At 36.7% G+C, this 14,667-nt stretch overlaps 1 protein-coding gene across 3 annotated transcripts in view; it reads left to right on the top strand.

The window, feature by feature from the left end:
- The window catches only part of Slc25a14 (solute carrier family 25 member 14), a 45,645-nt gene that overhangs the window by 21,116 nt on the left and 9,862 nt on the right, over positions 1–14,667 (top strand). For all 3 annotated transcript variants that reach the window (XM_051178970.1, XM_051178969.1, XM_051178971.1), the window contains 2 exons: positions 603–688; positions 3,752–3,847. In XM_051178970.1, the coding sequence (XP_051034927.1) occupies positions 603–688; positions 3,752–3,847 (182 nt within the window). The remainder of the gene's footprint in view (positions 1–602; positions 689–3,751; positions 3,848–14,667) is intronic.

The raw sequence follows: 14,667 nt of genomic DNA, 5'->3' as shown, positions 1-14,667 counted from the left end.
AGTTTGGAGGGAGGAAAGGGAAGGGAAAACATTGTGATTAAATTATAATTCCGGAAAAAATTATAATCTTGGTCAGTGGTGGTGTATGCCTTTAATACCTAGCACTTGGGTGGCAGTGACAGGCAGAACTCTGAGTTCAAGTCCAGCCTGGTCTACCGACTGAGTTCTAGGACACCCATGGCTGTTATACAGAGAAACTCTGCCTTGAAAAACTGAAAAACAAAACAAAGCGAACCATAAATTATAATCTCAAAAATTTTAAAAGACTTAAAATCAGATGCATTATATGTTTGAAGTGGTTGAAAAGAAAATGCCACATTCTAATTTATGTACTATACTGACAATTTATGTAGAAGAATATGATGTCTTGAAAATAATGTTTTTAATGAAATAATGGTTCACATTTTATAATATGTATATATTTTTTATAATTTAGGAAGGTCTATCAATATTTGAGAGTCTTTACTTGGATAAACCTTGAAGTTCATTTTTAAGTCATCTCTCTGAAAAGGATTTCCTTCATACAGTGTCTCAGGTACTCTGAGAAACCAGTATGGAATAAAATGAACCTTTATTTATTTATTTATTTTACATTTTCACAGATGAAACTCTCCTAATTAATGTGATCTGTGGGGTAGTGTCAGGAGTGATTTCATCTACTATAGCCAACCCCACTGATGTTCTAAAGGTAAGATAGCTGTCTCCCATGGGAGTTGAAAGACCACAGCTTAAACTCAGAGTCTCACATTTTTCTATATTCCTGGGCAAATTCCTCTTAACTATTCAAGGTCTCATTCATTCTTGTTTTGAAATGAAGATAATGTGGTGCTTATAGTATAAAGATGTTGAGAATTAGATATAATATATGTAAACTTGTATAACATTATGCTTCATAGTAGATGTTCAAAAATAATTTAATTGATAGACGTTAACCCATTGGTTTTCAGCCTGGGCTTTGCAATCCCCTATAGTTTACTTTGAAAGTTGTGAAGTTTTAGGGAATTGACTTCTAGATTCCTTACTGTTTATATTCTCCAAGAGGTGTGAGAATGAGTATGTGTTTCTAATAGCCCATTTTGCATTTTATAAAGCCAAAACATATCCCTTACCTATTCCAAATCTTCAGATGGTGTGTGGAACTGTAGCATAAACTGGAAATCAAAGGGAGAGATTGAGGGACAGTTTTTTTGAGAAATTTCTTTTCATAACTGCTTTACCTTAAGTTTATACTGTTTCTGGGCTGAGGAAATGGCTCAATGGTTAAGAGCACTGACTACTCTTTCCAGAGAACTCAGGTTCAATTCCCAGCACCCACATGGCAGCTTACAGTTTTCTGTAACTCCAGTTCTAAGGGACTGGGCCCCCATGGCAAAACACCAATGTAAATAAAATAAAAATAAATAAATTTAAAAAACAAAAAAGAGTTTGTTAAAAAAATTATACTGTTTCTGTCTGTCCTTATCTTGTCCACGTTTTTATTAAGGATGAGCTTTGGCTTTTAATGTGCTATATCTTGGCTTGTGCTGATTGATAAGAATGTGATTGGACTGCTTTAATGTTTATATCAATCACAGAATGAAATACTTACTTTAATGCCAGCCTTCAGCTTTATCTGGCAAATGGTAAAAATTTCCTTCTTAATAAAGCACTAAATGTATGATTAAACTATGCGAGGGAACCACAAATTAGGATTTTTGCTTGTTTTTCTGAGACAATCTTATCTAGCTCATTGTAGCTTTCAACTCATTAAGTAGCAGAGAATGACCTTGAATTTCTGGTCCGCCTGCCTTACTGAGAATACAGGTATTTACAACCATGAATAAAATGTTTAAAAAAATAATATTGTATGTGTGTGGGTGTTTTGTCTGCACATATGTCTGCACAGAGTATTCTTGGAATCCAGGAGAGGACATCTGAGTCCTGGAACTGAAGTTATAGACAGTTATGAGCTATCATGTGGGTGTTGGAATCAGACCTAGGTCCTCTAGAAGAGCAATAAGCACTCTTAATTGCAGAGTCATGTCTCCAGTCCTGAGTTACAAGAATAAATTCAAATTCATTGCTTATGATAAGAGAAAGTACAAATAAGGATCCAGGAAAATGCAAACCAAGTAGTAGGAGACTCACCTTACAGCAATTACAGCAGAGTTTATGATGCATAAGAGAATACTCAGCCCAATCTAAGGGGTTTCCTCCAGGACTTTGCCCCAGTGAATAACAAAATCTTTGCATGCTCAAGTCCCTTGCATAGGAAGAAACAGTATTTGTGTATAATCTGTGTGTATTCCCTTAGATATTTTAAATCCACTTTATATTAGTTATGATGTTTACTATAATATAAACAAAATAAATATGATTATTTTATTATTATTTTAGAAATAATGACAAGGAAAAATTCTACATAACATTCAGTACAAATGCATTTTTTCTAAGTATTTTCCAATTGAGATTTGTTAAATCCGTAAATATAAAACTGCAGGTTACTTTGATCATTATTTGTCTGATATAAATTATCATTCTTTTTAAAAATGAAATTGCCCAGGTGGTGGCACACACTGTAATCCTAGTACTCAGGAAGCAGAGGCAGATGGATCTCCTAATTAAAGGCTAGCCTGGTCTATAGAGTGAGTTCTAGAACAGCCAGGGTTACACAGAGAACCCCTGTTTCAAGAAAGAAGAAGGAAGGAAGGAAACAAGGAAGAAAGGAAGGAAGGAAATTAAATTAAAAATTTAAATATTTATTTTTTGTGTATGTGTGCTTCGCCTAATTGTATGCACATGTACCGCTTGTGCCTATTGCCCATCGAACCTGAAGAGGAATGGATCCCCTGACACTGCAGTTTAGGAGAGTTGTGAGTTGTGAGAATTGAACCTAGGTCCTCTGAATCACTGAGCTGTTTCTTTAGTACCCACATTAAATTTATCACCATCATTACTATTTTGTATGGGGGGGCACATGTATGTATATGTGGAGGTCAGAGCAAACCTTTTGAAATCAGCTCTCTTTTGACCATAAGTTCTAGGGATTGAACTCAAAAGAGAACAATGCTCATTTATAGACTCTGGATTCATAGGTAAACCTGTGATAATATTTGCATATTCGCGCTCCTCTAGACTTCTTACTGTGCTTACAGTTTTTTTTTTAACTTTGCATGTTTTTGGTAAGAATTATATATACTGCTTTTCAGTACTTTTCTGTTTAGCAATTATTTTTTTAATACTTTCTGAAGTCTACAAATACTTTAGGGGAAAAAGTTATGGCTCCACTGTATTCTATTAAATGCATGTGTCATCATTTTTGTAACCAGCAGAATGTTGACATTGGCTTTTGGCATTTGAATAGTCCCTAATTTTTTACTAAACTAATTACTTTTTTTTTTTCAAGCAGGGTATTACTATGTAGCCATGAGTGTCCTGGAAGTCACCGTGCAGTCTAGGCAGGCCTTGAACTCACAGAGATCCACCTGTCTCTGCTTCCTGAGTGCCGGATTTAAAGTCCTGTGGCCACTACTCCTGGCTCAAACTAGTTATAATTTACTGAATACTTGCTATTGTCCAACTCCAGAAAAGATAGATCTACTATGGAAAAGATAAGGCCTAATGAAAATCTTTAAAGAATATACTTTGGCCCAAATTATGTTTTTGTGTTACAATTTAATTAATTTCATCATAACAGCAGAGTTTTAAAAATATTCCTTAATTTTAAAAGAGTGAACTGTTTTTTTGGTTTTCATTTTTTATTTTTTTTTAGATTCGAATGCAGGCTCAAGGAAGTTTGTTCCAAGGGAGCATGATTGGCAGCTTCATTGATATATACCAGCAAGAAGGTACCAGGGGTCTGTGGAGAGTGAGTACTCTTTTTTACTGGTGTTGAATTACACTCTTCATTGGAATTTTCATATTAAGCCAGGTATAAAAAGCTCCTTACCACCCTTGGTAGGATTAAAGCTTACCCATGGTTCCTATTTCTATACATGAGGTTGAGAGATGTATATATGAGAAAATGTAGTATTTGAGATAGCCATTTCACTTTCCTAAAGTTCACAGTGAATTTATTGTTTCAGGATAGCTTTGTCAGTTTTGGATTAAACACAGTAATGTTTGTTTATAGTGGTCTCTGTAGTGCTTATGTTCAAAGGTTACAACAGTGTTTTTAACCTTATAATTATAAAGCATGAGATGTACCTAAAATATTGATAAAATTTGCAAAACTATGAGAAAAAATTCTAGTAGTTCCACCACTTAAAACTAATCACATTGAACATTTTGACATTATCTTCTAGCCTTTACTTATACTTTGCTTGTGCTGTCATTGTTGCAATAACTTTTATTTTTGTTTTGTTTTGAGATAGGGTTTAAGTAAGTAGCTCAGACTGGTCTTGAACTTATGTCTCCTGAGTGCTGATAAGTTAGGTCTGTTCCACCATACCTAACTTCTGTTGCAATTACTTTTCCTTTTGAGACAGGACCTTACTGTGTAGTCCTAGAACTTTCTAGGTAGTCCAGGGTGGCATCAAACTCACAGAACTCCCCCTGCCTCTCCCTCCTGAGTGCTAGCATTAAAGGCATGCATCATCACAGTAGGCTGTTGAATAACTTTTTATTCTATTGTGATCACTGAATTATTCTAAGCAAATAAGACTTATTAGACTATGCAGAGAGAGTGGAATGCAATGGTAAGTCCATTAGTAGCCTTTAAATAAAAATGAGAGCTTTGTTATTTTCCTTTCTTTATAATTTTCTACAGCTAATTCTTACCTTAAAAATTCAAGCAAAATAGAGCCGAAAGAATTGAACTATGAATACCCATAATCTGGATTAGACAATTAATAAAGTTTTGACATAATTACTTGATTTATTTCTTTGAGTATATAAACACACACATTATTTTGCTAAACAATATAATAGTATGTTATAGACATTATGGAAATTCCCTAAACACTATATGAGGTGTCCCATAAGAAGAAGGTAGAGATGGCTCATCAGACTGCTTTTGCAGAGACCCGAGTTTGGGCTGCATGCAGTGACGTTATCTGCACTCATGTGCACATTCCCTCTCATAAACATACAAAATTTAAAAAAAAGTAACGTATAATTTAGAAAAAGAACAAGAACATTCTCTGTGCTAACAATACTGTTGTCAATAGTAAGAAACTTAACAGTACTTTAGGGGCTAAAGAGATGGATCTGTGGTTAAAAACACTTGCTGTTCTTGCAGAGGACACAGTTGGGTTGCCAGCTCCTACATGGAAGCTCGAAACCATCTATGACTTTAGTTCCAGGGAAATCATATAGTATATTTCCACATAGTCTTTGACTTGTTCCTCTATTGCCTGAAACTTAAGACTACTGGCTTTATTATGTCTATTCTAACCCTTTGGAACTAGGGCAAAAGATACGTGTTTGGTTAAGCAGTGCAGAAATTACCTACTTAGTCATATGCCAAGCAGGTCTTGTTGTTGTAAAAGGTAAACTTTTCTTCCTTTTGCAATTAGTAGGTAATTTATGAGGTGAAATTCTGACAACATACGTATGTTCCAATACCTAATAATTGAGTGTAACTACTTTTATGGCCACACTACTTGTATGATCCTAGTACATGATATACAGAAGTAAAGTATATTGTGTTATCTATTCTTTTGATATAGACATAACCATTAATGATTCTTGAGGCTTGCTTTTTGATAACAGTAGAGTGTACTTTCTTGATTACTTCAATTTAAAACAAGAATAGAACTAACTAGAACATTTTCATGAATTGATGCCAAGAGACAAAGACCAAACAGTGAGATTATAAATTAGGTTAGGGGAACCCACCATCTTATTTTTAATTTTATTTGTGGTAATTACTATACAGTATACATAGAATTTCAATAGTATTGAATCTATTCACATTGTTTGCAACCAATATCCAGAACTTTAAAAATTGTTATTATTTTTATTAGCATATATTAATTATAAACAATTATTTTAATACAAGTATCTGTTGTATTTTTATCATAGTCACCCCTTATTACCCTCTCTTGTTTCCCTCCTACTGAACCCTTTTCGTCTTTCCAGTTTATTTCTCTCTATTTCCATGTTTTTGTTCTTATTTGTGAACTGATGTATTTAGCTTTACTTACAAGAGCATGGATACCTTACCAGTGTTTACATCACTGAAATTAAATGTCCTTTGCTCTCCCAGCAACCATTAACTGTCTATAAATCCTCAGGCAGGGGTGGGCCTCATGAGTCCCTCACTTCTGTTAACTGCCTTTAAATCAGGCAAGAAAGGGGCCTCATGAGCCTCTCTGTACTCCATGAATTCATTTCATCATGCAAAGCTGAAACTATAACCACTAAACAACCATTCTTACTTTCCCCTAGCCTCTGGCAATCCCCATACTACCCTCAGTCTTTGTGAATTTATCAAGTTACTCATATTCGTGGACTTACATAAGTTTGTCCTTTAATGAGATTTCATTTAGCACAGTGATGGGAGATGTCATTCTGTATATGTTTCTCATACTGATTAATGAATAAAGCACTGTTGGCCAATAGGAAAGCAAGATAGGTGGGACGAGGAGACGGGAGGAAAGAGAAAGTAGTAGGGAGAGTCAAGATGGAGAGTCTGGAGAGAGCAGGACTCCAGCCAGCTCTTGGTAAGATAACCACGTGGGAATATTAGATTAACAGAAATGGGTTAATACTTAAGACAGAGCTAGCCAATAAGAAACAAGTAACTGGCCAACAGCATTATATCAAATGCACAGAGTCTGTGTATTATTGGGGCTGGCGTGGCGGCGGAACAAGACCAGCAGCAGGCTGGCGGAAAAACCTTACTCTTACAGCACAGTGTCCCTGAGATTCATCTGTGCAATATAATGTTTTTAAATTTCCTTTCTGTTAAAGACTGGATAATATATGTGTGTGTATATTACTTAAACACTTCACAGACACGCTGTATATATGGATGTAGACACACACACACACACACACACACACACATATACACACACACTATCTGTTCAACTGATGGATATTTGTGTGTCTTTCATTTTTTTTGACTATTGTAAATGATGTTGCAGTGAACATGGGTATGCAAATATACTTTTGGGGACACTATTTAATATTTTGGAGTACATATATAGAAGTGGAATTGCTAGATTATCCGGTAATTCTGTTTAATTTCTTGAGGAACTGAACATCGCTATCTTTATTTTCCAGACTACTTAACATTATTAAAACACATAATGAAAAGAAGTAAAACTGTATTTTTGTTATATGTCTTCTTGAGTTAGGCTGTATGTGGATTTTTCTGTCCCACCTGCCAGCTTCCAAATAACCACACAGAGACTTACTAGTTATGAAAGCCTGGTTGATAGCTTAGGCTTGTTTCTAACTTGCTTAAATCAACCCATATGTTTTATTCTATGTTCTTTTAACCACATGGAGATCTTTAGTTATGAAAGCTTGGCTGATAGCTTAGGGTTATTTCTAAGTTGCTCTTATAATTTAAATCAACTGAAATCTGAAGAAAATTTAACAGAGGCACTCCTGAGAGGCTGGATCATCTGAGCCACCCATTTTCATTGGCGTTTGTTTCCCTTGCTCTGAAAACACATAAACTTCCAAAAAGATGATCCATACCTGCATTAACACAAGTATGGTCTATGTATTGTATACAAGCCAGCCAAAGATGACTTTTTGTTTTATGTTTGAGCAGGTAAAATATATGTCACCTCTTGTAGTTATTTTAGGTTTATTTCTTTATGTCTGTAACCAGGATTTTCAGGGGGGGTCTTCCCCTGTCTAATCTGCTCTCTAGTAACCTTGAACAAATCCACAGCCTTTGTGGAAACAAAAGCATAACCTCTTCCCAAAAGCAAAATGTTGTTTGAATTTAATTTTAAAGTGAAGGCAGTCTTAAGTTTCTAGGTGGGTTTATTTACACAGTCCTTTTCACAGTTCTTCTAGCAGTTGTTATTTGCTTATCAGCAATCAAAAAATTCAAAGCCAGCACAATAATATACAGGACCCAGATTCCCTGTATATTTCCTATCTCTACATGGCTTATTCTTTTTTTAATTAATTTACACTTACTTTAAAGCACTTATCCTATTATTTTTAAACTATTTAATTATTTTTATGACTGTTCTATACCCCTTTTCTTTTTTTCTTACGCCTACATACATTGTTAAATATACTGAAATCTGTTTAGAGGTTATTTTCCCCCATATTAACCTACTTTACTGTGTATCTGTAACCTTTTCTGTCCGCATGAGCAAAATATTTTTAAACATTTATTTACTTTTATTATTTTTTAACAGTTCCCTCTCCCTGTTCCCCTACCTCCCTCTAACCCCATCCCTCACCCATTCCTTAGTAAGGATAAGGCCTCCCATCAGGAGTCAACAAAGCCTGTCTCTTTCAGTTGAGGCAGGACTAAGGTCATCCTCCCTGCATCGAGGCTGAGCAAGGTATCCCACCATATGGAATGAGCTCCAAAAAGCCAGTATATGCACCTGGGATAGATTCTGGTCCCACTGCCGGGGTCCCACAAATAGACCAGGCTAACCACCTGTCATTCACATGCACAGGGCCTAAGTTGGTCCCCTGCAGGCTCCCTAGCTGATGGTCTAGGGTCAATGAGCTCCCACAAGTTCTGGTTAGCTGTCTCTGAGGGATTCCCTGTCATGCTCTTGGCTGCCCCCTTGATGAACAAAATCTTAAGCCACCATACAGCTTATGGCTCAAGCCCTCAGGCATTGGCTGGGAGACATGTCTCTGCACTTTAGCCTGCGCAAGAGACTGTAGAAAGCTCATTTGGTTCTGTTTTTGAATGTTTGTTACCTTTTTAAAGTTTTTTCACATCATATGTGGAAATACATGGCTGGACGTTGGATACCATATGTAGTGAGTCTTTCTGTCCTGCCAGCCAGCTCCCAAATAACAACACAGAAACTTATTAGTTATGAAAGCACAGCCGATAGCCTAGGCTTGTTTCTAACTTGCTCTTATAAGTTAAATTAATGCATTTCTATTAATTTACTTGTGCCTCATATCTTTATTGCCTCATCACTGTATTGCCCATTCTGCTTGCTTTTTATCTCATGGTGTCTCCTCTTCTTCCCAGCATCCTCTCTGCTCCAGAAATATCGCCTAGCTATTGGCTGCTCAGCTTTATATTAAATCAATCCAAGTGATACGTCTCCACAGTATACAAAAAGATTATTCTACAATAGACATATTTTATTTACATGTAAAAATATAGTTCTGGGGATACCTGTAAAAATATAGTTATAAGAAAAGTATAGCTCCATGGTGGATACTTTGTGTAGCATGCATGAATCTGTAGGCTCAGTGCCTGGTATGCCTGCACATAAATCTATATAGAAATGTTTTATTAATATACTCTAATTTTGTTTAAAACATTTTTAAATTTCAACAAAGAAATACATTTACTCCCTACCCCCTGCAAATATGTGATCCTTTTAGTCTGTTTAATATTCCTGCTTTGGATGTAACATTTGTTCCTGAAAGAATATCATGGTGTTCCTAATTCCATACAGAGAAGGAGCAACAAAATGAAACTTACATAAGAGTTGGAGAGACAGTTGTGCGGTAAGGCTTATCTGGTGAGCTGGAGTGCACCTTACCTGTTCAAAGAGGATACCTGCTCTTTAGCTGTGGTCTCTTGCTGCCACGTGTTAGTGGGAAGCTGGGTGTGACTAAATTGTGACTTTTTTCAGATTTATTTATTTTTATTTTATGTGCATGAATCTTTTGCCAGAATGTTATGTAAGTGTACCACATTCATTATTGCCAGGAGAGGCCAGAAGAGGGCATCAAATATCTTGGAACTGGAGTTAGAGAAAGTTGTGAGCTGTTATGTAGGTGCTGGAAAGTGAATTTGAGTCCTCTGCAAAAGCAACATAGGCTTTTAACCACTGAGTCGTCACTCCAGCCCCTAAACTTTGACTTTTCAAGAGAAACTAGAAACTTGCATTTCTATGAGAAACCCCTTGATTGACAATTAACTGAATTTTTTTTTTTTTTTAGAAATGTTGTATAGGCCACATAAATAATATCTGTGGACTGAAATCAGCAAATAATCCCTACATTAGGACCTTGTTGATCATCAGTGTGGTCTTAACAGGGATGGTCATTCTGTTTAACAGAATGAAGCAGATTAACCTTGGCACAGCCACATCAACTGTAAATAGGGTTTGGGAATTCAGAGCTGATGAATACTTCATTATAAACGTTGCCTCAGAAAGTCATTATCTACTTGCTACATTATTTTCAGTTCTTAAAGTTTACTTATTTTCATTGATTGTCTATTTTTTTCAAATGTACTTGGCAAATCCCTTATACATAATTAAGGAGGAATGTGGATTTGGGGGATATTTATGTTGGTAAAATGATGTACAAACAAGAGGACCTGAGTTTGATTACCATAACTCCCATGAAAATGTCAAAAGCCAGGCACATGGTGTGTGCCTCAATCCCAGTGTTGGAGAGGCACAGATGGGTGAATAGTCTAATATGGGAGGCACGGGACTCAATGAAAGACGCAGTCTCAAAAATAAAGGTGTTCACACGTACCTGCCCACACACAAAAGGAGCAATGTTAATTAAACCTGTAAAAGCAGAAAATTCATTTTAAAATGATAGGCATAAAAATGAGGGGCTGGTGAGATGGTTCATTGGGTAATGACACCCCTCTCCAAGCCTTAAACATGAGTTCAATCTCTGGGACCCATATGGTGGAAGGAGAGAACTGACCCCTGCAAGTTGTCCTCCACGCTCATACACATGGGTAGCATGCATGTGTGTTCTTAAACATTTAATGCAAACACACACACACACACACACATGCACACACAAAATTAAAATATAATTAAAATTGGATAAAGGAAAATTGTAAAATAAAATAACCTTATCTCTAATCCTACAAACAATATTTTAATGTATTTCTTTCTAATATTTTCCTAAGAATATATATTCCTTTCTCTCTAATGTTAGAATAGCAGTGCTGTATATAATGTTATATCAAGTGTCATCTACCTTTTTTTTTTGAGACAGTCTCTCGTTGCCCTGGAACTCACTTAAGTTGGCTGGAGTAGGTACCCAGAAACCCCATGGATCTGTTTGTCTTGCTCCCATCTCTGGGAAAAGGAAAAAATTTTGACTTGTCATGCATTCCCAGCCATTTGTGGTTGAGTGAGTTGTGATAGGACTATTCTGTTGGTTCACTGGCCTGTCACTGCAGAAGGGCCTATAAGGGAAGAACTGTTTTCCTTTATACATTCTCCAGCTTCTCACACTTCTTGTTTCTTTCTTCTCATCCTCAAATTCTAGGAGTCACCCTGGGAAGTTTCCCTTCTTCACTGACTTTTTTTGTCTTTAAATTTTTTACATTTTAGAGACAAAATTTCATCATGTAGTTCTGGCTGGCCTGGAACTTGCTATGGTAGACTTACTGGGATTAAATATGTACACCACCATGCCCAGCTGCCAGTGGTTTTTTTTTTATTATTTTGTTATTATAATGAGTGTGGACACTTGTCTCACCATGTTTAGAGAAATTCTTCCTCTAGTATTGCAGACTGAGTTTAGGGCAGTGTATATCCCATGTGGCTCTACCATGGACCTATATTAGCAGCTGTCTTTCTGTTTTATATTTTGAGAGATAGGGTCTCACTCATTTGGTAAGGCTAGCCATGAACTCATTGTGTAGTCAACGCTGGCCTTGAATTTAGGAATCTTCTGCCTCAGTATCGTGTGTGTGTGTGTGTGTGTGTGTGTGTGTGTGTGTGTGTGTGTAAAGGCATTTCTGTGGGTGACAGAATAATAACCTTGTATCTGTATGTGTTCACAGGTGCTCTTGGAAACAGTGCCAATGGATGCCCTGGAGCTAGAGTTACAGGCAATTGTGGTCCCCCTGACATAGGTGCTGGGAATTGAACTCAGGTCCTCTGTAATAGCAGTGCACTCTTAGCCACTGAGCTATCTCTCCAGCCCCTCTTAAAATAAAAAAAAAATCTATATGTATGTGTATGGATGTTTTGCCTGCAGAGATCAGGCAAGGGTATTGAATTTCTTGGAACTGCAGTTACAGATACTTGTGAATTGCTACATAGGTGATGGGAATTGAACCTTGGCCTCGTGGAAGAACAACCGGTACTCTTAACTGCTGAGCCATTTCTTCAGCACCAAAGGGTGTTTGTTCATTTGTTTTTAACTGAGACAGGGTCTAACTATACAGCCTGCTATATAGACCATGCTAGTCTTGAATTTAGAACTCTGCCTGCTTCTGCTTCCAGAGTGCTGTGATATTACCATGCCTGGCCCCCTTACAATTCATATGGCCTAAAATATAACCTATTTTATAGAAAGTCCATGGGCTACTGAGAAGTATTTGCATGATACAGCTGTTGGGTAGAATATCCTGTAGATGTCTATGTTTTTGTTCATTTTATCTGTATTATAGTTTAACTGATTTCTTTACTATTTTTGCCTAGATGAGATCTGCTGTTGGCAATGAGTTACTGGAGTTGCTTATTATGATTTTATCTGTATCTACTTGTCTATTTATGTTGGTGGTGTTTGTTTTATGAAATTATGTGTACCAATATTTGATGCATGTATATCTACAGTTGTATATGTTCTTTGTTGATTATTCTATTTATTAGTGTGTGGTGACCATCTTTCTTTTCTTTGCTAGAGTTTGGACTCTGGGCCTTGTGTAGCCTGGCAAGTAGTGTACTAGTAAGCCATAATACCATCCATGGACCTTCTTTAGCTTTTCTTAATAATTTTGTTTTGAAGTCAACTTTGCCACCTATGGGAGTAGCTAATTCTGTTTGCTTTCAGATTCTTTTTGCTTTGATTATCATTTTTTGTTACTTTCCATTTAGTCTCAATATGTCTTTGCTAGTGAGGCAAGTCATTTATTGATAACACTTAGATCTTAAAGTGTTGTTGTTCTTTTAATTCTGTCTGTGGCTTTTTACTAGTGACTTAATACCATTTACACTTAAGGTTGTTATTGAAAAGGTATGTACTCTTCCGTCCCTTCTTTATCTTAGTCATTGCCTCATTTAAAGAGTTAATAATGATTGATTCTTCTCACCTAATTCTTATTTACCTGCTCTATGAAGATTTATTCTTTTTTTGTTATGTCTTGTTTTTTTTGAGACAGGGTTTCTCTGTGTAGCTCCTGGAACTAACTCTGTAGGTCATTCTGGCCTTAAACTCACAGATACCCTCCTGCTTCTGCCTCCCGAGTATTGGGAATTAAAGGTCTGTGCCACCAACACCTGGCTCTTATTCTTTTTTTTTAAGACGTATTTATTTGTTATGTATATAGTGTTCTGCTTGTATGTCTGCCTACAGGCCAGAAGAAGACACCAGATCTTATTACAGATGGTTGTGAGCCACAATGTAGTTGCTGGGAATTGAACTCAGGACCTCTGGAAGAGCAGCCACTGAGATATCTCTCCAGTCCAAAATTTATTCTTTACTAAGGGCTCCTGGTCATATATCTTTAAAACATTTTTATTATTTTATTTATTTATTTTATTATTTTAATTATACTTGTATGTGTTTATGTAGGTATAAACGCAAGTAACTCTGTAGATTAAAGTAGAGGCAGGGGATCCTTCTGGAATTGGAGGCACAGGCAGTTGTGATCTCCCAAACATAGGTGCTGGGAACTGAACTCAGGTTCTCTGTAAGATCTTAGAGTTTCAGCTTCAATGTAATCCACAGGACTCACTGCTCACTGCGGAGGATGGGAGCGCATTCTATCCTCATCCTTCGTGCCTCACACTTCCTTCCACTTAAAATTCAGTAGGTCTGTATCTAACTTGCTCTCTCCATGTTAATTTTTCTTGTGGACATCTTCCATCCAGACACTGTGTCAGGGTATCTCTAGGTGTCTTAGGTATCCCTGTTCCTGAGCTTGTGATTTTCCCCCTTCTTTTCAGTTCTGCAGAATAGCTTTGTGAAGCACTGGGCCCCCTCTCAAGATGATACCTGATTATTACACTCCCACATTTGGGGAGTGATGCAGCAGACTGCTTCGCCAATGTTCGTTGGCCATCCAGGAACACTCAGTGTCACACCATGTCTTCCTATTTGATTTAATGCTTGCAGGACTGCCACTCAGTTGCCACTTTGGCTTACTGGACTCTACTGCTTATGTGTAGTTGCTACTAACCATCTTTCTCACCCTCTTGATGAGGCTGTAGCTGTGGACTTTGCCTTAGGTCTCTTTGCCTCGCCTTTCTATATCTGTGTTGTTGTTTTTTTTTTAAGCTGTATTCTACCGCTTTCTTGATTCATTCATGTTCTCTTTTTGTCCTTGTAATACAGAGTCCCCATTGTTGTCCTGACTTCTTATTTTGGGAGTCATATAACTTGCCACCTTACTACTGAACTTTGCCCTCTACAGAGCCTTTTCCTTTATGCTTTTATTTTTTTTCTAACAGCCTTATTGGGCTGTTGGGAAAATTCATATATTATAAAAATGTTCATCTTCAAAATATACAATTATATCAGGTGGCTTCATAGATTTATGCCACCATCACTATTGTCTAACTTGAGAGCATTTCATTACCAAAAAGAAACTCCCTACTGTTTATTAATCATCCCCATGACTTCCAATCCTCAGAACAT

The sequence above is a fragment of the Phodopus roborovskii genome, unplaced genomic scaffold (assembly GCF_943737965.1).
Source record: "Phodopus roborovskii unplaced genomic scaffold, PHOROB, whole genome shotgun sequence".
In the NCBI taxonomy this organism is placed as follows: Eukaryota; Metazoa; Chordata; class Mammalia; order Rodentia; family Cricetidae; genus Phodopus; species Phodopus roborovskii.
Note: the sequence above shows the minus strand (reverse complement) of the source record. Positions and strands in the feature narration are given on the sequence as shown.